Source organism: Lissotriton vulgaris, chromosome 10, assembly GCF_964263255.1.
Source record: "Lissotriton vulgaris chromosome 10, aLisVul1.2, whole genome shotgun sequence".
Classification (NCBI taxonomy): Eukaryota; Metazoa; Chordata; class Amphibia; order Caudata; family Salamandridae; genus Lissotriton; species Lissotriton vulgaris.
This window is the reverse complement of record NC_141698.1, coordinates 544355673-544377213: the sequence shown is the minus strand read 5'-3', so window position 1 is coordinate 544377213 and position 21541 is coordinate 544355673. Positions and strand designations below refer to the sequence as shown.

Sequence of the window (21541 nt, the reverse complement as noted above, 5' to 3'; positions counted from 1 at the left end):
CGGGAAACATCATTTACCACGAAGGCATTACCACTACTAACGTTTACCACGTGACACTTACCACGCAAACGTCTTTACAACGAGGGTGCCTTCCACGACGTCTTTACCACGGGCTGGGGGGGAGACGTGGTATTCCTTCAAGTCGTTCTGCGTGGGCTTGGGGGGCAGAGAGGGGGCGGGCTCGGAGGGGGGCTGGGGGGGGTCTCCCCCCCAAAAATAACAAGCAGGTTACTTTAAAAAAAAACGAACATAATTTTAGAAGAAAAAGGAAAGAGCCTCCCCCAAAGACGTGCCGTGTACGTCAAAAAAGCAGTCCTTTTTTTATTTTGGTATACGTGTTTTGACGCTTGTTTCCATGGAGGAGGGAAGTAAGGGCTCGTAGAGAAAGACGTGCAGGTAAGACGTTTCTACGCGTAGTAAAATCCTACGTTGTAAATACCAGCGTGGTAAAGCCACTTGCGATGTAAAATTCGCGTGGTAAAGCCATGCGTGGTAATTGAAATCGTGGTATAATCATATATTCATTTCACTCACCACTCTACCACCTTTTGCTTTACCGGACGAACCTTCCCCAGGCCTACCTTCATCAGGACCTAGAATGGCCTTAGCCTAACTGTGTGTCATTATGCTGGCAGCCAAAGCATATATGGCAACAGGCCCGAGTTTTAAAGCTAAAGAAACGTAATATGGCTTTAAGTGGGATTTAAAAAAAATGGGGGGTCTTTCAAAGGGGCGAGGCTGATGTAATTAAGGGTGTGGCTGAAAAACACTTAAGTGAAAAATCTATGCTGAGCACAGTGTGATGCCCGATCTGCTGCTTCGGTCACTGCATCCAGATATATGATACAACTAGTAACATTACACCTACAACAAGCTAGGACTGTTGGCTTTGTCAATGGTTATTATTTGCACAAGCTAAATACGCAACAACTACGACTTTGTTGTTAATAATATTACTTCAGTTCTGAAATGAGGCTGTGAGAGAACTATGAGGAGTCTCTTAAGTTACATCACAGGCAGTGGAGGGTGGTACTGCTACAGAGTTAAGATTTTTTTTCACCTGCTTCTTATAACTGCTTGTGCTGAGCACTGGCAGGACCCGGCCCACTTAAATACCTGACCTATATTTAGTTTTCTCTTACATAAAATTGTTCCCACTTTAATGCAAGATGGATAAAATAACTCTTTCAAATTATGTTTTCACAATCTCCCTCTTTCAAAATGTGGGCAAGCGTGGCAACGCAGAAAGTCTTTGCCAGCCGGGCAGTGTTTTGCTCTTTCACGTTCCTCAATGCAGGGAGGGGGTCTCAGTGCTGCGCACTTTAAGATGCTCGCTAAATTACGATCTGCAGGAAACTTTGCATTCTTGCGCGTCCCTGCCCTGACATTCATTAGCAAAGCATTAATGTATTATTCAGAGCCCCTGGGCCCGGATCCCCGCAGGCTGCTTGGGGCGGCGTGAGGTGAACGTCGGCGGCTAATGAGGCCGGTGGAGCCCGCACGGGGGCCTGGCACTTCCGCTTGTGTGCAGTCTGGAGGGGGATGCGCGCCTCCCCGTGGAGGGCAGCAGTAGTGCTGCTGTTCGGGGACCGCCGCGGTCTGTGTACACGGGAAGCTATGAGGGGTAACACCACGTGCGGGTTAGCGCATACCTAGGAATGCCGCTTCACGTGTGCCTGCTGCCACGACTCAGCTGAGCTCAGTGGTATGTCTCGTGATAGTGAGAGAGGTCTTAGATTTTTTTTTTATTTTACTTTTTTTTAAAATGTTTTATTTATTTTAAATAGCGGGAGAGCTGCACTGCCCAGGGAGCAGAGGTTGCATCGGATGTGTAAAATGGATAATCCATTGACTGGATCTTGCTTAATAATTGTCGCTTCCGTGGGCTTTCCTGCATTTTACAGTTCGGAACATTTTTTTTTGTTTAGTTAGCTAAATGCACAGATGACGTTTCCAGCGCCAAGGCGCCATAGAGTATGAGCGCGCTTTATAAATTATTTTCATTTGTTAGCTGAAAAATGCAGATTTAAACGATTTTTTTTTATAGTAGTTGTATTTGAAGTGTTGCGTTTTCAATAGAAAAAAAAACAAATCTGTCTTAGAATCATTAAGTATCAGCGCAATCGCGTACATTTCTAGAATAATCCCTCTGTGTCTTTTTTAAAGTGCAGAATCCTTTGAGGAGTAATTTGCACATCTGGGTAGAAAAGCCCTTTGTTCCTTCTATGTGCGGAGGGAGGCCTGATGCATTAAGTTAGTGCGGCCGGCCTGGTATTGTGTAATACTGTTGCGAAGGAGGCGCTATGTCATCAGCTATGTATATTCTGCAGTATAGCAAAGCAGAAGGTTAAGCACAAGGCCGTGTATAGAAACAATATGAGAAGCTACTCCTAGGAGAGTGAGTGTAAATGGCTTTGGAGGGATATGTGTTCCTGTAATATTATTTTTTTTTTAATTCAAATCATTTTTATTTGACAAATAAGAGGAAGACAAGACAATACAATAAGGTGCAATAAAATACAATAACGTACAATAAATGCAATTCACTCAAGACTAGACCCTGATTATAATAAAAACACACCAATACAATACAGAAAAGAAAGTAAGACGTGATGGTCAATACATATACATATACAGTTGCATATTCATCGTATATCTCCGCCTAGGATCTCCTCTCTGTAACATCTATGAACGACTCACGGTATAGGGCATTCGTCAGGGACAATGGTTTACTGCATTCGTGCTTTACTTTTTGCCTGTGTCGCCTACGGAGGGTCAAACGAAAAGGAGGAAGCATCAAGCGATTTCCACAATTTGTTATGAGAAACACGCCCTGGGGACAAGTTTAGGGCTGGATTATCGGCCCCTCTCAGAAAGGACAACCATTCTTGCCACATTTTGAATGTCACTTCAGAGGCGTTTTTCCACTTGCATAACACTACTTTGCATGCCAGAGTGAGTAGTAGATCAAGGAGCTGGCGGTCAACAGCATTAGACAAGTTCGGGACGTGTATACCCAATATAGCATAGACAAATTCCCTGACAGGTTTGATACAGAAAATATGTTCAATGCAATCAAAAATTTTATCCCAATATTTCTTCAAGGAGGGGCAATTAAATATCATGTGGGCCAAGTCTCCCACTCCTGCGTCACAATTCCAGCACTTGGGATTATCCCTTAGATGAAGTCTAAAGAGCTTCTCTGGTGTCCAATAAGTTCTGTTGATTAACATGAATTTAGTTTGAGATAATATAGGAGAGACCTTGTTCCTAAAGGCAGTTGTATGTATTATGTCCCAATCAAAAATCACACCCGTTGCATTAGGCTCTTCTTCCCATCTTATCTCATTTCGTCTGTGTGTTTTTTGGGGGAGGGGGAGGAGCATTTTGTAGACCTTCGAGACGAAGTGACCTGCCCTAATGATACGTGGGATAGAACTCCAACGCCATGGTACAGAGGGTGTTAAGGAGCGAGCAGACAGGAGTGTTTTAAGTTTCAGGAAGTCGTAAAAGTCTATTGGTGCGAGGGCGTGTGTGGCTTGGTTTGAAGACAACGGTAAAGGATCATTCCCCTCGAAGAGGTCGCTTACCATATTGATACCTTTAGCGGACCAGTGTGTCCACTGAAGAGGTACCCCATTGATTTTTAATGATGGGTTATGCCATAGGTCTATGGAAGTGGACTTTTTGAGCTTTAGGCCTTTGTGGTTCGACTGATCTAGTCTCAGGAGCGCCCTTCTTGTGTTTAACAAGATATACTTTGAATGCGGTAGATACGCAAGATCCATGGTGAGTAGGGCCGGGAGTGGAATAGTGCCCATGATGGCTTTTTCGATATCCACCCATAGTGGGATATATTCTGATTCCCTGTTTAGCCAATGTGCGCCTTGTTTGCATAGGAACGCTGTTTGGTAGTGTCTGAAGTTTAGGAGACCCAGCCCACCTTTTTTCTTTAGCTAGCTGTAGCTTTTTCATTGATATCCTTGGTTTCTTCCCTTGCCACAGAAACGTGCCGAACTGTTTCTCTACTTTATGAATGAAGTCGTCAGAGAGGGTCGTTGGTAGCATACTTGTCAGGTAGTTTACCAGAGGTGTCACCATCATCTTCAGGGTCTCAGCCCTACCCCACCAGGATAAATATTAAGGGGACCAGCCATCAAGAAGTTTGTTTATTTTAGTCAGGAGTACATTCTCATTAATGCGTATCGTGGATATTAGATCGCTTTAAAAGTCTAAGCCCAAATATTTAAAGCAGCCTGGCTGCCACGTTAAGCCAGAGTCTCCTAGGATATCTTTACTACCTACATTATTGAGTAGTGGTGATGCAAACATGGTTTTTGGCGTGTGTTTTCCGGGCTGGTGATCCCATTGAAGTCTGTGGGAAGTTAGTTCTCTGATTAGAAGATGGGTCCAAGGAGGGGGAGACCCTTCAAATGAAAGTGAGTTAAGAGGTACGAAAATATTGTCAGAACACCTATGCCTCTTATACTTCGGTTACCATAGCAAGGAACGGAAATTCCGAAACTTCACGTGCTGGTCAGTTCCCGCCGAACTGGATTACCTGCAAATTCTAGACTTTGCTCTTATTGCAGCACCTGAAAACAGTTGTAGACACATCTCTGTGACTCCGAGTCAAAGGAACATCTCAAAACATGCAGTACCATTGATGCTAAAAACTGTGAGTTGCAGTTAGAAGAACCTTAAAAGCCAATTACTAGTTTTAGCCAGTGCTTAATTTGAGCCGGTTGTTGCACATGGGGCCCACCAGCACTTATTTGTGGGTGCCTGCATTTACTTTTCGTCATCAGACTTTGACCCAGAGAGTAAAAAACACTAAAGAAGGAAGAAGACAAAAACAGCAGGGACAAATAGAGAAAGCAGGTATAAAAAAGAACCCAAAAGATTGAAATACAGGTGCACAGATTGTATGGCGGTGGAAGGAAGAGGCATGAGATGGAATCAAGACTATACAAATGTGATATTTGACAGTCCTGACATTTGTCAGCAACAGCTTCGGACTTTTAAGAAAAACTTCAGGCGCCTGCACTTATTTATTTACAAGGTAAGGACTGGCTTTAGAACTGAACGGCCACAAAATCACATTCATTACTGCTGTCACATATCTGTTGATATGCATAATACTATACATTTTGTATATTTAAATTAGCTCTCTTTTCCCCTCTCCTAATTATTCGAATATGTCCTGAAGTGCGGTTTCCTTTCTATTTCTGACAAGTTCCAAAGCTCCTAGAGTGCTCTGTACCAGAATCATGTTTTTATCCAGAGAGGAGGGGCTGTGGTCAGTGGTGTCCTGTCCATTGATCTTTCAATGGTGGTTGTCCGAAGCGACAGATAATGGCCCTTGAAAGTGACGAGGTGTAAATACTCGCCCGAACTGCAACATTCAACAAACTCGATTTCCTCCAAAGGGTTTGGGTTATTTTGTAAAAATTGGACCAAATTATACTTTTTTTTAGTAAACCTTAGTTCACAGAAACATGCAAAAAAAACCAGTTTCAGAAGAGGGTCATCATGACGTGTTGCAATACTTTTGTGGTCGGCCTGTCTAGCCTGAATCTCTCCAAGTTTGTGGGAGATTCACCGTTCCATAGAAAACCTTTAAAAACAGCAAAGCAAACAGTCCTTTTTTTAGCACAATTACCTTTTAGTTTAACTTAGAAACAGATGTGACCGGTATTTAAATAAAAAATTGTAGTTTCATATGGCCTATCATTTTTTTGCAAAATGCGAGACAAACGCTGTCATGAAGGGTGGGGTAACTGCAAACCCTTAAGCCACATGGAATCGCTCAATCCCGTCCATCAAATTTTTTCTCTCCCTTATCTCCTACCATTCCACATCAGACAAAGACTGCCTTATGCGAGTAAAGCTTGGCCTTGCTTCAATATAAGCAATCCAACCCAAACTGCCAGGCCATGTCCCATTTCAATAGAAACGCACGCAACCATAGACTGGATTCAGCCTAGTTGAGTAAGATGAAGCTTGAGGCTTGTGGCCCAGTCAGCACGAGATCCACGTTTAGGCATGCCCGTCACAATCATGACATCACACTGAGGATCCCGGTAGAGATGGGTAGGCGAAGCTGCCCTGACCAAGGCCTCGAGCACCATTAAACCCCTTTTGGTTCTCCCCCTTGAAGCCACACCTACCGGGTACTGTTGACACCCGTACTCCTTGACCTTTAGGCAAGAGCAGTCCAATGCAGGTAGTACAACAGGAAGTTAAATGTATTATTGGTTGACACTTTACTAGGTCATTCCTTTGCGATAGATGTATATTATTAGGTCCTGAAGAATCGCAGCATAATTGCATTAGCGAGAAACATGTCGACCTCACGATACGAATTGTAGTCCTAGATCGTGATACGGAATCCTAATTTCTGGCGATCATAGGCTACCCACTGTTTTTAACATATAGCATGGGAACCACCAGAATAAATTGATCTCCGGTACCTCGTGCTGTATTTTAAATCACCTCCCTACACTATCCATTCTCTCCCTGGCCCCTCACTTGCACTTCACCCACAGGCTGTTGGAAAAAAGATCTCCGATAAAGAGCCCCTCTTTGAGGTGAGCCCGTAGGGCATTGCACCGCCTGCCCTACGAGGAGCAACCGCCAATGATGAAGCATGACACTCGCAAGAGTGTGTGAGGCCATTAATTCCAACAAATTGGATACCCAGGGTAGCCCTCCACAGAGCACTACCCTTTCTTTTTCTTTTTCTCCCCTTTATTGACCGTACCCTTCTCCTTCCTCAGGAACAGCCGAGTCCGTTTTTGTTAATCACACTGAGGAAGCCACCAAGACAATAACTGGATTTTTCCTAAAGTCTCAGCCACTGGCAGTCTCTCAGAGCTGCATACCAGCCCATCATTTTTTACCCACTGCAACTTCAAATGCCAACCTGTGCACCCCAACATTAGCTTGTCAGTTTCTGAAAATATGTGAATTTTGATATCGGATGTAAGCTTTTATTTTGAATAGTTACACATCTTTCCAAGCAAAAGCTTTTTTGATTTGCTCAAAAAGAAACAATTTTTTCCTGAAATACAAGCTTTTCATTTTAAGTAACATATATGGTTCTCAAAGCTCAGCTTGTCTTTTTGTCACGTTCGCCCATGAACAGATTCTGTTTTGATTGTCAATGTATCACTATCTTTAGCCAGTGATTTACACCAACATGCCATGAGTGGCCACAGTTATGACAAGAATCTTCTCCTTAGACACTGTAAGCTGATTTTTAGGAGGAAAAATATAGATCCATCTTTGCTAGAACAAGAGCTTTAAGTGCGATGATAAAGGTTGGAGGTCTCTAAATGGGACATAGTCCAGTAAGCGTAACTAAGAATCCTTTCCAAGAGTGGCTTAAAACGTGTAAACTAATCCCTGCACTTTTTATATATTTTTTTTAATTTGCGATTGTTGAGCTGTCTTAGCATTGTCTTTAGTTTCTTGCAAAATTCAGGAACTGAGGAATTGACTCTAATGTGCAAGGTTAGGTTGTTCCAGGGCAGCTTTGAGAGCGAGGTAGGAAAAGGCCTGGCTGCTGGATCCGTTTGTGCATATGTTGGTATTTGTGTTGGTATGTGTTTGTGTGTAGGAGTCAGTCAGGCTAAGTGGATGTGTGGGGTAGACATGTGGATGTTAATGCGATTATTGAGGACTATGTGGTTGATGTGCAAGGATTTGTTTATGTGCATGCAGAGTTTGAAGAGTGCTTGTTTGTGGATGGGGAGCTAGTGGAGTTCTTTGAGGTGCATGGTGATGTGGGTGCAAGGGAGGGGGGGTAGTCTGAGTGTAAGTCTGGCAGCTACATTTTGTGGAGCCTGGAGTCTTCTGGTCAGTTCCCCGTTGATTCACACTTAGAGTGTGTGCCGTAATCCAGCTTGCTGGTGATGGAGGCGTAAGTGACAGTTCTGCAGGTGTTGAATGAAAGCCATTTGAAAATCTTGAACATCTTGAGTGTGTGAAACAGGATGTGGAGACTGTGTACATTTGGCATGACATAACAAGCTGGTGGCGGACTATTATTCAGAGGATCTGTTAGAGACTTCTAGCCACAGATTCCTTACCTTTTGAATTATCTCTCGGCATCAGACTGGATCTGGACATTTTTTCTCGAGTAGTACTCCTGGGCACTAGTAGAAGAAATCGTTTGGTTCTGCGTGGTGCCATCCTCATCAGGAGTGACGTGTGCAGTGCCTACATAGGCGCCATCCCAGTACTTTGATGGTAGTTTTTTTCTTTCCACACCAGTTAGCTCAGATCCGGAGAAGAGCTACCCCTTAGGCATTTTTTGACAAACTTTTTTTTGGATTTTTTGAGGTTTTCCTCCTGGTGTGACAGTGATGTCCTCTCGGAAGGCCAGCTTATAGCCTTGCAGCGCCTGTCATCGCTCGATGTCAGTGACAGATCCCCATCTGTGTGCCTTTGGTGCCTCGAGCGTGACCACGATCCTGAAGCCTGCTCCAATTGCCGCACCATGAACCCGAAGACCTTGAGGAAGCGATCCCTCAAGCTCTTGGCAGCTCAACATGCAACATGGCGACGATCCAGATCCCAGTCAAGACTAAGGTCCCTGGAGCAGTCCCGGAGTCCAAGTTCCTTGTTGCACTCAAAGTCGTCAGGCCATTCGAGTAAGTCTAACCATAAGAAGTAGTCTAAGAGCTCTTCGACTTATCCCCATACGTCGGCTGACGAGATGAGGGAGCAGTGACATTTGAGGCCTGGTATCGTGGTAGAGCCTGGGCTGTCTCAGTGCCTCCCAAGTTTTTGGGAGGTGGAGTGACCCCAGCCCAATTAAGAGTGTTTCATGAGGCTATGCACCTCGTATGTGGGCGGCCTGTTCCCTCTGGCGTTGCTTTGGTCCCGAAGGTTTGGTTGTGGTACCTACTGGATCCACACCAGTGCCAGTTGTGCCCTTTGGATCCATGGTAGAACCGGTTGTTTCACATCAATCGACCCCAGCGCTGATGTTCCCGGTGCCCACTGGCAGTGCTGTCCCCATCATGATCTCTGACTCTTACATGGAGCCAGAGTGGTGTAGTTTGATGCCGACTCCAGTGCTACTGGAGCCAAGCCTTTCAGGCCAGAGCCTTGGCCCTATTCGTATAGGCTAGGACTCTGGGAGGAGTGGGAGGGGTCGCCGGACCCTGGAGAACACCAGTCTTATGATACAAATATGGATTGGTTTGAGGATTTGGCAGACAGAAGTGGACTGGATACCTCTCCAGAAACTGACCTGTTTTCTACTCCTACCGTGGCTTTGGAGGAGGGATAGGGAGCCAAGACTAACATCTTGACAGAAGGGCTTCAACCAGGGGTGTCCCTCTCTTAACTGCTTCTCCCGTTTAAGGAAGCTTTTACTGACTTTCTGCTTGGGACTTGGTCCAAGCCTAACTCTGGCTCCTGTGAACATGATGTTTGCCCACCACCCCACCCCAGGGTATCCCAACTTCCTCACACAATACCTTACTCTGGAGAGCTTGGTGGTCCAAGCCTCCTCTTCCCACATAAATGCAGGCTTATTCCCAATCGCACCACCAGATCGAGAATCCAAGAGGCTAGACAATTTAGGGCAATTCAGATAAGAAGATGTTTTCTTTCACCAGCCTGGCACTGCGGTCCGTGAACACAGCATGGCTTTTGGGCCACTGTTTCTGTACTCTGTGGGATACGGTTGAGGAGGTGCTTCCAACAGTTCCGGAGGAAGCCCCGTCCGTACTCTCCCAGGCGGTTGCCGAGGGGAGAAACACAGCTAAGTTCACGATTTGATATGGTTAGGACACCACCTCCTCACCGGGCAGAGCAGTTTTGTCGACAATGCTCTTACATCGCCACTCCTGGTTGATGACAAGTGGCTTCTCAAGGGATGTCCAAACATTGCTTATGGACATGCCCTTTAATGGCTCCCAATCTGCCTTTCGCTCCTTTCGTGACCACAGAAGGGGCTTTCAGCTGCGTCCATAACCTCCCTGCCATCGTGGCCTGCATCCCAGCCTCTGCACTGCCAAGCACGCTGTACTCGCAGACCCCCAAGCAGCCAGAGGTCGGGCCAGTCTACCAATCCCCCAGCAGCTGCAGCCTCCAAACCCTTATAGTCTGCCCTCTTGCCATCATGGGCATTCAGTGGGTGGGGGGGGTGGGCAGGATCCGCCATCACCTGCCCCACTGGCGGTATATAACATCAGACCGATGAGTTTTGCAGATTGCCCGAACGGACTACCCCCTCCTGTTTGTGACTAACCTTCCCTTCATGCTACCTGCTTATGACAGAATGACGGAGGATGACCTACCCTTCGTATAAAACATCAGACCAATGAGTTTTGCAGATTGTCCGAACGGACCACCCCTCCTGTTTGTGACTAACCTTCCCTTCATGCTACCTGCTTATGACGGAGGATGACCTAACCCTTCGTATAAAACATCAGACCAATGAGTTTTGCAGATTGTCCGAACGGACCACCCCCTCCTGTTTGTGACTAACCTTCCCTTCATGCTACCTGCTTATGACAGAATGACGGAGGATGACCTAACCCTTTGCCGCCAGGAGGTGACAGCTGTCTTGGCCAAGAGAGCCATAGAGAGGGTGCCAACACCAGAAGTAGGTCGTAGTTGCTATTCACGCTACTTCTGGTGCCCAAGAAGAACGGAGGCCTTGGTCCTATCCTAGACATGCACCCCCTCAATTTCTTCCTCAAGAAGGAGAAATTCAAAATGCTCACACTCACTCCTGTCTTATCTGCCCTGGACCCAGGAGACTGGACGGTAGAATTGGACTTGCAGGACGCATATTTCTCCATTCCCGTCCTGCCTACCCACAGGCGTTCCCTGAAGTTCACAGTGGGCCATGAGCACTTTCGGTGCACTGCATTGCCTTTTGACCTTACCAGAACCCTGCAGGTATTTACCAAGGTGATGGCAGTCCTTGTAGCTAAGCATTGTCCAAAAAGCAACCCCCTGAGGGCTTGCATTCTCATTCTAAAAGAACTAAGGCTGCCACCACTGCGTTAGCATGTGTAGTTTTTGGTCCTGGATATATGCCAGGCAGCACCTTTGGTTCCTTGCACAACTTCACAAAACACTACTGTCTGGACAGCAGATCTGTTGGGACGGGTGCTTTGCCTGTTCGGTCCTGCAGGACTTCCTCGTCTGAAATTGGTCCACAGACCCACCTCTGGTGATGTATTGCTAGAGTATCTATTCAAAAGGAATCTGCAGCTAGAAGTCTCTATTAGGTGAACAAGTTACTTTCCTTCGGTAAACGCCTTATCTTGTAGAGATTCTATCTAGCCTCAAATTCCTAGCCATTCTCTGTTATTCCTAAATTACGTTTTTCAGGTCGGCTTCATGTTAGGACTGGGTCATCTCTTCTAGTCCTGTCCTAGAGAGAAGGGGCATTGTGCCATCCTACTGCAGCTCATTCTTACTGCTCTGAATAATCATAGTAATGAATCTGCAGCCTACTTCAAGGAACCCTTTCCAACCTCTGCAAAATGGAACAGTACAGCGTATTCAGCTGATCATCATAATTAAAGAAAAGCAATAGAAGTCATTGTACGCACTGTGACCAGGGTGATTGTGAGTTACACTATACACTTCTCGTAGACAAGTTCTGCTCAAAAGCTGCTTCAATTACACTAAGCCGTTGTGAGTTCCTTCAAAGATGACTGTTCACCTCCAGCTCTACATTAGCGATTTACTCTTGGTCTTATATATTCCACCATCTTTCGTTGTGCGAACATGCTCACCATGCATCCTCCTTTTACCCATATTATTCACTGACACCCAACCCACTGTCAACCTGCAACTCCATCTACTTCCCTCACCCAGTCTCATGCAAAGTCTTATTTTGTCTACATCCTATACCAGCTCGCTTGATATTGATTTTAAACAACCCTCGTACCAGATTGAGGTTCCACAAGCCATTCACTAGCTGAATCAGAACGTATCTGAGCAATATGTAAGCTAAATATTTAACAATTCAATAAGCATAATTTTTTTTATATCCCTTCTAGATATACACAATACAAATACATTTTCCAGGACAGGAAGTACATCAAATCCAAGAAGCCATATTCCAAAAAGTTTATTTTTTAAATTTGTTTAGCCATGAGGCAGAATAAGCATATTACCAAAATGGCTGCCTCTGACTGAGCTTTGAGGCCTCCTCCCTAGGCCCCAGGCTGGAAGGCTATAGCCTTCAGGGAATACAAAGGAACAGGTAAAATGAGTGTCCTCCCCACACAATATGAGAAACTAGAGGCCATAAAGCAGTGGTTGCACAGAAACAACACTGAATGATGTTATATTGGTCTCCAAGACGACAGAAGAGTTCAGGGGAAGGGACAACAATGGTAATACTCAGGAGTCTGGGTAGTATGGCAAGAATAGTGCTTATGAAAAAGTAGGATTCGAAATATGAGCAAAAGTGCATTCTTCTGTTTTCAGTCTTGAAGATCAAAGAGGAGTGATCTGCAGAATATCCAGAAAAAACTGCTGAACTGGCACGTGTCTGCAACATTGCAGCATGCTGCTCAAGAGTCGAGTTCCCAAATTAAAAGCATGCTTTCACTACAGCCCTATCAACATCAGAAAAGCCCTACCCTTCCTACAATTTAGAAATGATGTAAAGGTCACCTCTTTCAAGAAAGCTACATTATTACACAACTGAGGGCACACCCAGATATATTCCCCCTCATTGCAAGCGATCTTGAATCACATCACCTAGATTCCTGTTCTACAAATACCAATACATACGTACAAACACCCATCTGGAAGCGGCTGGAGCTTTCCTTCCTAGATTGAAAGATGTTTCTGGAGAGGAATAAAATGCTTGACCCAAGTCCTAAGCATTTTTATTTTGTAGTAATTGTGTTTTTCAACTTGATTTCTTCCTCTGTCCACTAGGAAGCTAGGGCTAAATATGACCTTTTATGGCCTGGCCATCTTTGAGTACCGTAGGGATAAATGGGACTCAGTAGCCCAGCCCATTTACCCACATCCCAATTTCCTTTCCTTTTATCTCTACAAATGACACCACAAGTTTGAATTTACAAAATGATTAATGGTTTAAAACCTGCAATATACAATTTTTCTTGAGTGACTAAAATGCTATAACCTCCAGGGCAAGGAATTCTCTTTCTTTATACTATTACAAGTCCGCTTTGAGCTAAAGTTAAATATTACAAAAAATCTTATAAACATGAAGTCTTCACTGGTCTCGTGAACCAAAACAGTAAAACCATACCGAAAGATATTCTGAACATGAAGGGTACTCATGGGCTTGTCTTGTCGACAGAGATAGTGGAAAGTAATTTCTTTTTTATCTGTTGGTACTGTGTGGAGTAATCACTCTGGTCCTTGTAGTGCTCCGAAAAAGGAGAACTGCTAACTGCTACCTCCTTTCTATCCCAAATTACCATGGTAAAGTACTTACCAATTGACCTTTCATGGCTCCCTGACTGTGGCCTCCATATTTAGCAGATTTAGCTCAAAATAGATAGACGGCACTACCACCTTACAGTGACTGCTTTATATTGCATTGAGTTTTCTTGTCAAGAAGGACGTCTAGTAGTGATCATATCCTAATCTTCAGGATTAAGGGTATTGTCTTGGCTTTCTTCATGCCCACATAATACCCAGCCGATTCAACTAGCAGTCCTCCACCCTTTCAGGAAGTTTCCTTTGTGAATGTCCCTTAATCACTAGAGTGAAGAAATGAACTCCTCTCTCAATAGCAGAGCCTATCCTGGATAATAGAATCTCTAGCCATTCACTGTTAAACTCCCCTGCCCTACCTGTGGGTGTCCAGACCAGTGATTGTCACCCCCCCCCTTTGGAGCTCAGGTGGATCCTGGTTTTCACCTGAGCTGTGTTTACCCTTGTATCTCCCACTCATCTACTAAGGTTCGTGGTGAGCAGCAATCACCTTAGACGAGGTGTAAGGTGTAGGAGGTCCTCCTCCCGCGAAGAGGAGACTGAACCACAGGTTAACTCTAAAATACTGAGAAGCACTTGGGAAAGCTTCAGTGTGTTCTCAGCTTCCAACTTTTACTACCTTCTCTCTCTCTCACTCTTGAAACTAATTTGGCCATGTTAGCATTGGGGCTGAAAACTGAATTTGCTATAATATTGGAAGTGGAATTTATGCTGGTTATATGTTGATTTATTTGCCAATTTGGGGACACCTGCTTGACTAATGTGAATAAGGGCTGTACTGCTGTCTTGTAGTTAATTATATTTAGTTTTGTATACGATACACTGAGTACAAATATGACATTTAATACGCGTTGGGTTCTCCTGTCAAGACCCGGGGCATGCGCCTCCACGACAACTGTCTCCAGGGTAGAATGAGGAGGGGGAAGGACAGTTGGTGGCTATTGCCTGGTCTATCCGACCCTGTTACCTTCTCTTTTAATTAAGCCAATTTTCTCTGACCTGGGTTTCGTAGTGTCTTCATCTTTTCACCGGCGACGAGCAGAGTTGGACCGTGTTGAACGGCGGAGCAGGCATTCTGAGGCTCTTTGTCGAATTGCCAATTGTGGTGGTAGGAGCGGTGTGAATGGCAAGAAAAATTGCTTTATTAGAAGATAACAGTTCAGCACCCCTTGTTCCTTTTAAGGGCAGGCAGTGGTCCCTTTAAGGAAAATGAGCTGCTTAAAAAAAAGATTTCTTTATTGAAAAGCAATCAGACATGGCCACTATCCCTCTGATTTTTGCGACTTCCGATGGGTCACAAACCGAGACCTACCTCATCAAAATGAGGTAGGTCTTTTTGCGACTCGCTAGGAATTGTAAAATGGGTAGAACACGCGTTTGTACATTGGTGTTTGCGATTACCATTAGCGATTCACAAACATTTGCTATTTGTAATTGCAAACACTTACCTTTGTACATGTGGCGCTCAGTGTCTTACAACCAGATTCTGCATTCTGTGCCTCTTTTCAGTGAAGATAAATCCCAGCTTAGCAAGTATATCCCGAACACAGCAAATATCCCACCAAGGCCTATTGGTATTTAATTGGTTCCGCACAACTTGTAATCAGGCTATAGGATGGTATTTTGAAGCTAAGAGTTTTTGATATGTTCACTTTTTTTTTAAAGATGAATACCTTTGTTAGCTTTGTTTTTAAAGTTGTGAATTGTGTTTGTTATTTTATTGATTAAATATGATAGCTGCTTATATGTACTGGATATATTTTTTATTGTTGGTGAAGCACAGTAACACGTTATTATGCAAATAGCTTATATTTTCCCACATTCCGAATTGTTAATGTTGGAATTTCCTCCCTGCAGACCTGTCCTTCGTGCAACATTACATTTCCTCCAAAATGTGACATAAATGTTGAAGAGGGAGCTGTTCAAAATGGGTGCCAGGAGGAACACAAGAATGTCACCAACAAGGTAACTTTCACTTCACATGGTCTCTTTACTCTCTGCCATAACCACCTTTCAACCCCTTGTCAGTCCTCTCATTTAAATTACTCCCTCTTCACATCCTCTTGCCCATATTTGTAATGAATCATTTGCATATTCAATTGTCTGTGCATGCATCAATAAATAGACTTTTTAAATGTCATGTAGCGTGTTTGTGACCAAGTCTTCACAATTGCACTTGCCATTCTCCTCTTTTTGTACCTTTGCATTTAGGTCCTCTTGTATGGTTTACGGCACTGGTGATAATTCAGTTGTTTGCTTTACAACTGCGAGGTCACGCTCAGGCTGCTGAGCAATGATATTATATCTGAAAGAGACATCTAGCTGCAGATTCCTTAACTTAGAATTTCCCCCAGGTGCCAATCTGGATCCTGAAATTTTTTCAGCAGTATGTCTCCGCGCCGGGCAGTGTTAGATGGCTCTGTAAAGACGTCGTCCACTGATAAGATGTCAGTGGAGCCATAAAAGTCCCGCTGGCGCGCGGATGTCAGTTTTCTTCTTTTCTGCGCAGTAACGCAGATCCAGTTCATCCTGCTCCCTACCGGAGCCGGTGGTGCAGGAGTCGACCCAGAGGTTTCCACCAAATCCTGGTGAGGGGGCAACTATGGCCCAAATGAAAGTGTTTTTCGAGGCTTTGCAAGCCATTTTTTGGGCCAATGCCTCTCCCTGGAGCACCTTCGGGGCCCCAAAGAGGTGTAGGGGCCTCTGATTAGATGTTCGCCAGCGGGTTCGTCCTCTGCGCCGATCAAGGATCCTGGCTCAGTAACTGGCATCACTACAATGTCGGGACACAGCCCAGTGCAGCTTCCTGCTATGATGTTTGTGACATCCGCAGAGGGTTCCTTGCCACCAGAGAGTCGCTATACAACATTCTTTTAGAGACATGGGCCAAGTCAACGTCTGGAGTCTCTGTTAAGCGTACCTTTTGGGCAGCATCATCGACCGGCTCCAGATAACCCAGCTTGTCTTTCTCAGCACCCTAAGGCCGGAGGGCTTGTTGTGCAGGTAGCTTCGGCTTCGCTGAATTTGGAAGCTCCTCCCTCGCATCCACCAAGCAGAGAGTCTCTGTGGTTGGAGACGTGTGGCCGTAATTTGTTTGCATCCACTATTTCGGCCCTAAGGTCTTTGAATACATCCTGTGTGTTTGGAAGGGCTTCCATTACCCTATGGGATTCGGTCGACCGACTACTCCGTTCCCTTCCAGAAAAAGTTAGAGATGAACTTTTTCAGCTGGTACAGGATGGTCGTGAAATGCTTAAGTTCACTATCAGGTTGGATAGGTAGGGCTATGTCTAGTTCTGTAGCTCTAAGGGAGCACGCTTGGCTACTTGATTCTAGTTTCACTGAGAATGTTTGGGAGAGCCTAAAGGATTTACTATTTGATGGCCTCAAATTATTCGATAGCCCTGCTGATTCTGCAGTCCAGCGCCTCAGGGCTGGCAACTTGTGATTGGACCTTTAATTTGTTTTATGATGTCCATTGCTGTGCCTCTTTAGTTATGGTTTTCATGGCATTGGTAGTGTTGAAGTGTAAGCACTACTTCTGACTTATAGTAGACTTTCACTCTCCGGATTTGAGTCTTTACTTCCTGGATAGTGTTTGCAGCTGGGTAGGTGGTTTATTTATTTTCCATTATATCTGATAAGGAGCTCGTCTTAATAAACCATGCCCCTTTTTTATGGGTTTATGACTTACTCTATGTGGAGTATTGGTTTGCTATTGTATAGATTTTCTGGAATACTTCTTCTAAGAACTATTGTTGTGAGCTAAGGGCTCTATTTTCTACTTGTGATAGTCTTTCACAATGTTCTGTTGCATTTTCACACATTTGTTTTTTTTCCAAACCAGTGGCCTCTGTGATATGTTTTGCTTCCTAAGTATTTCTTTGAGTGCCTCAAAGCTTTGAAGAGGTTTAGCAAGTCGGATCGTTGCCCTAGTTCACAATTGAGTTCCTCCTTTAGGGTCAACAACAGCGTCTAGTATAAATATGGATTTAATACTCCAATACAGTCAATACCTTCCCAAGGCGGTATACAAATGTAATTCTGTCTAGTATACATTTCCTATATTCTGGAGGGCATGTACTTTTTCTTTCACATTTCTCAATTTGTGAGGTTTATGATTGTGTTTTCATGTTTGCCAATAGACAGACCGCAATTTTCTTCAGACAAATCACATATACTGTTGTGGTGGCGGCAACCCCTCCCCCCCCCTCTCCTTTTTGTTGGGGCGGTGAAAATGTTTCCAAATCTCTCAGAGATGTTATGTATGACGATATACGGAGTTTACATGTTACTGCGTGTTGCTGTACTTGTCATATTGTCATGCATCATGGGTGTTGTATGTACCTGTTGTTGACATGGACGTACTTCTATTTGAATTGCACTTTATGTGCGTCCCTTTTTGCTACATTTATATATATTTTTTGCTTGCCATGGTATTCTGAGCTGACTGGGACTCAAAGTTATGTTCCGTCTTTCGAAGTTTGATCATGTAGTGGGCAAGTTTTATATGTCTCTGCATTTTTGCAGTATTCATTGGCCAATTTTGTGTCTTTGAATGATTGTGGATGTTACAATTTGTCCACACTATATTAATCATGGCAAGGGGTGGTGTTCTTATTCCTTTGGGGAATGGGTTTTGACGGTCCTATTGAGTTTCCAGTAGGACATCTCTTTTTCTGCTTCTTATTGTCAGACTTTTTTTCTGTTTCTCATTGTCAGAAACAGCAGAAATTATGGGTCTTCTATCATGCATTTGAAGCTTTTGGTCATTCAGTCTTTTTTCCCCCCTATTGGGGTAAAGTGGTCATGTCTGTCAGAAGACTCTAAAAGCTTTTTTGACCCTTTCTCCTAACGAACCAATTTCCTTCGGCCTGTACAGTTACTTTTATTTATTTGCTTCATGACAGAAGTCATAGGTTCTATTATGAGCCAAGCTCTTGTTTTACTATTCCCATATGTACTGGGTCAGCCTTTAGTTGACCACCTATTCTCCTTGAGAACTTTTGTGGGATTTGTTCGCAGTCCCTCCTCCAGTGGCGTATAGCTATGGTATGTAATTCTAAGTTAAGGAATCTGCGGCTAGATGTCTCTATCAGATGTAAAAGTTACTTACCTTGGGTAATGCTATATCTGGTGGAGAGATGGTCTAGTCGCAGATTTCTTAACGCCCAACCCATTCTCCCTGCTCTGCAAAGGTCATTTGAGGTAAAGATCATACCCTTTCAATGCTGGCCTTATATGTGAGTAATCTCTATCTGAATCTAGGTTTGGTCTAAACAAACTTTTTGAGCTGGTTGCTTACTTATGTGAAAATGTTGCGTTCACCATCCTTTTCCGAATGTGGGTAGCTGGTAAAGTATGTCTGTACTTCTTTTGTACCCTGGGTTCTTTCTTCAGGGAACAGTTTTTAATTATTTCTTCATTCTATGCAAAGTTTCTTGGTGGCATTACACCTTGCCACTGATTCTGTCAATAGATCATGTAATGGTGTGAATTCACTAACAGTTTAGTGCTGTTGTAGGGTCTGTTGAACTATTTCCATATTGTTCATTACCATTTAGGATTGGTTCCTAGAGGGTATGGTCTCCCCTTTATATGGGTTATTCAGTAGGGCGCAGAGTTCCTTATGGCTCTGTGTTACATTTTGATTTATTATTATTGAAACCTATGTCTGGTATTTTCATACCATTTGTTAGGAAATGTTATTGTTGCTTCAAAGATTTTTTTATCTTTTTCGGCACACTGTTTCCACATCCAGTTTTAATAGTGGCTCTGCGTTCTGATGCGGAAATATTTCACAGTAGAACACGGACGTCCGTGCTCCAGAGGAGACTTATATGGCTCCAATGACGTTATATCCGCGGACGACGTCATTACGGACCTGTACGACACCGCCCCATGGCGCGCAGACTGACGCCTGGGGAAAATTCTAAGTGAAAGAATCTGCAGCTAGACTGTGTCTCTACCAGATGTAGCGTTACCGAAGGTAAGTAGCTTTTACTGTAGCACTGACATAAGTAGTCATTTGCCAGCAGCACTTGAGAGTTGCTACTAATTAGAAGCCAACCTTGAGTGCTGGAACCAGGTCACCCTAAAAAATAGGTGATTAAACGCTATGCTTGTTCTACACTTTCTGCTTCTTTGTGAAAGAACTTGGAGGCTGAACTTATTATTACTGCAGGACACTGCTATTCCAATGATAGAGAGAAGTTCTGGAATAGTCTATTACTGAATCCTTGTTGGAGCCTGCAGCACAGAAAAGTCTTAATTTTAAAGTTTGGCTCCAATGGCTTCCTGTCCAAGAAAACCGTAATCTTCCACAAAATATCTGAGATGGTTACAAGACCACTCCCAAGCATCTGTTCATTGCAGGATTGACAGATACATCTGAGCCATGTTTCAAGATCGTAGTTATGCTCGAGCTTGGGAGGCCTACATAGCCTACCTAGTATCAGCACTTAATGAGCAATATGCAGAAGTAACTGAAGTCAACACTAGAATCCTAGACAATGTTTTTGAGTAAACATTGTAACCGCTTTAGAAAGATTTTGTAATCCTCCGTCATACTGCTTTGCTCCCTTAAGGCATACAGGGAATTTATAGGTTTGATCTTGCTTGCGTCAGAGTTTTGTATTGTGCTAAAATCTGCCTTACTGCGACCCTGAATTACAGTAAGCATGCAGAAATGCTAATAAAAATCATAATATAGATAGTCACATCACACAGAGTAAGCTTTGTGCATGAACTGGTACATACTAGCCTTCTCTGGCCATGGTGGGTCTTGAATCTTTACAAGGGATCTACGAAAGATCTTCCAACAGTCAGATTCTGTATAGAGGTGTGCTGCACAGTTCTAAGGACACATTCATACAAGTCTGAGATGTATTGCTTATATAAAAAGAAAATATAAGGGGCAATTTGTGCTGGAGTAAAGGATTGGTCTTCAGACTTCAAAAGCAGTCTGAAGATATTTGTTGAGATGGCTTATATTGCGTCTTAGGACTTGGACATTGATCTTATTTTTGAGACATTTCTTTCTTTCTTGGATGTTTAAACTGTAGTCAAAAAATGTATTTGATGTGACTTTTGATTCATGTAACTAATTGCTGAGACAATGATGCTATTTAATGAGAAGACCTTAATAATCATTTATTGGCAGTAATCCATTTTGCACTGTGTAAAAAATGTCTAAAACCACCAGGCACATGGCTTTGTTTTTTTTCAACATAGATTTGTGATTGTCATACAGGTTGCGTTCTTTGGATGAACAAATAAAGTGATAATAGAATGTCTTTTGGAATTGTAGGTGGTCGTAGAAATCTGTGTGCATTTATATTGAAAAATAAGTTCTGTAGTAGGGGATCTCTGTGTATAGTCCTAATCTAGTGAATAGTCCCGCCCATGTGCGTGGACCCCGGAGCAATAAAAAATAATCTCTTAAAGTGTCGAAAAAATGCAGAACTGCACAGACACTTAAGACAGAATTAAAGACCGATAATGCAGCCTATAAAACCAGGCTACACTGTCCAGTACTTCCACTAGAAATTCCACCAAAAATCCACAAACAGCAAAGCCTGTCCAGATTTCCCTTGCCTCAGCAGCAAAAACCCCTCTGGAATGATGGAGAGGAAGACCTGGACAGACAAGCCCATTAGGCTGCCATTATGTGGCTCAGAACAGGATACTGTGCCTTTAAGAGAACTTTCCGGGACTTCATAGTATCCCAGAATGCACTGCAGGTCTCTTTTACTTTCAGTTCTTTTTTCCGGGTCCTGCAAGCAGGACCCTGGAGCATTGAGCTCTCCCTTTTCAAGGGTTTATTGGTGATTTTTCACTTTTATTTCAAGTTGAGTGCTTTCTAAAGTACTTGGTGCTTTTCTTCTTGGTTTTTGCACCCTTATTATGTCAAATATGCCTGCATTATTTGACAAATGTCCGGAGTGCTCCAGGAAGAAGGCCAAATCAGATCCCCATGAGGTGTGTATCCTCTGCCTTCCCTCTTCCCATGTCCCAGCGGAGTGTGTGATTTGTCAGGGTTTCTCTGGCAAGACCCTGAAGGACAGAAAAAAGATCAGGC

At 43.8% G+C, this 21541-nt stretch overlaps 1 protein-coding gene across 1 annotated transcript in view; it reads left to right on the top strand.

Moving 5' to 3' along the window:
* The window catches only part of ADCY9 (adenylate cyclase 9), a 458142-nt gene that overhangs the window by 268811 nt on the left and 167790 nt on the right, over positions 1–21541 (top strand). Inside the window, exon 4 of the mRNA XM_086941385.1 lies at positions 15319–15426. Coding sequence (XP_086797511.1) covers positions 15319–15426 — 108 coding nt within the window. The remainder of the gene's footprint in view (positions 1–15318; positions 15427–21541) is intronic.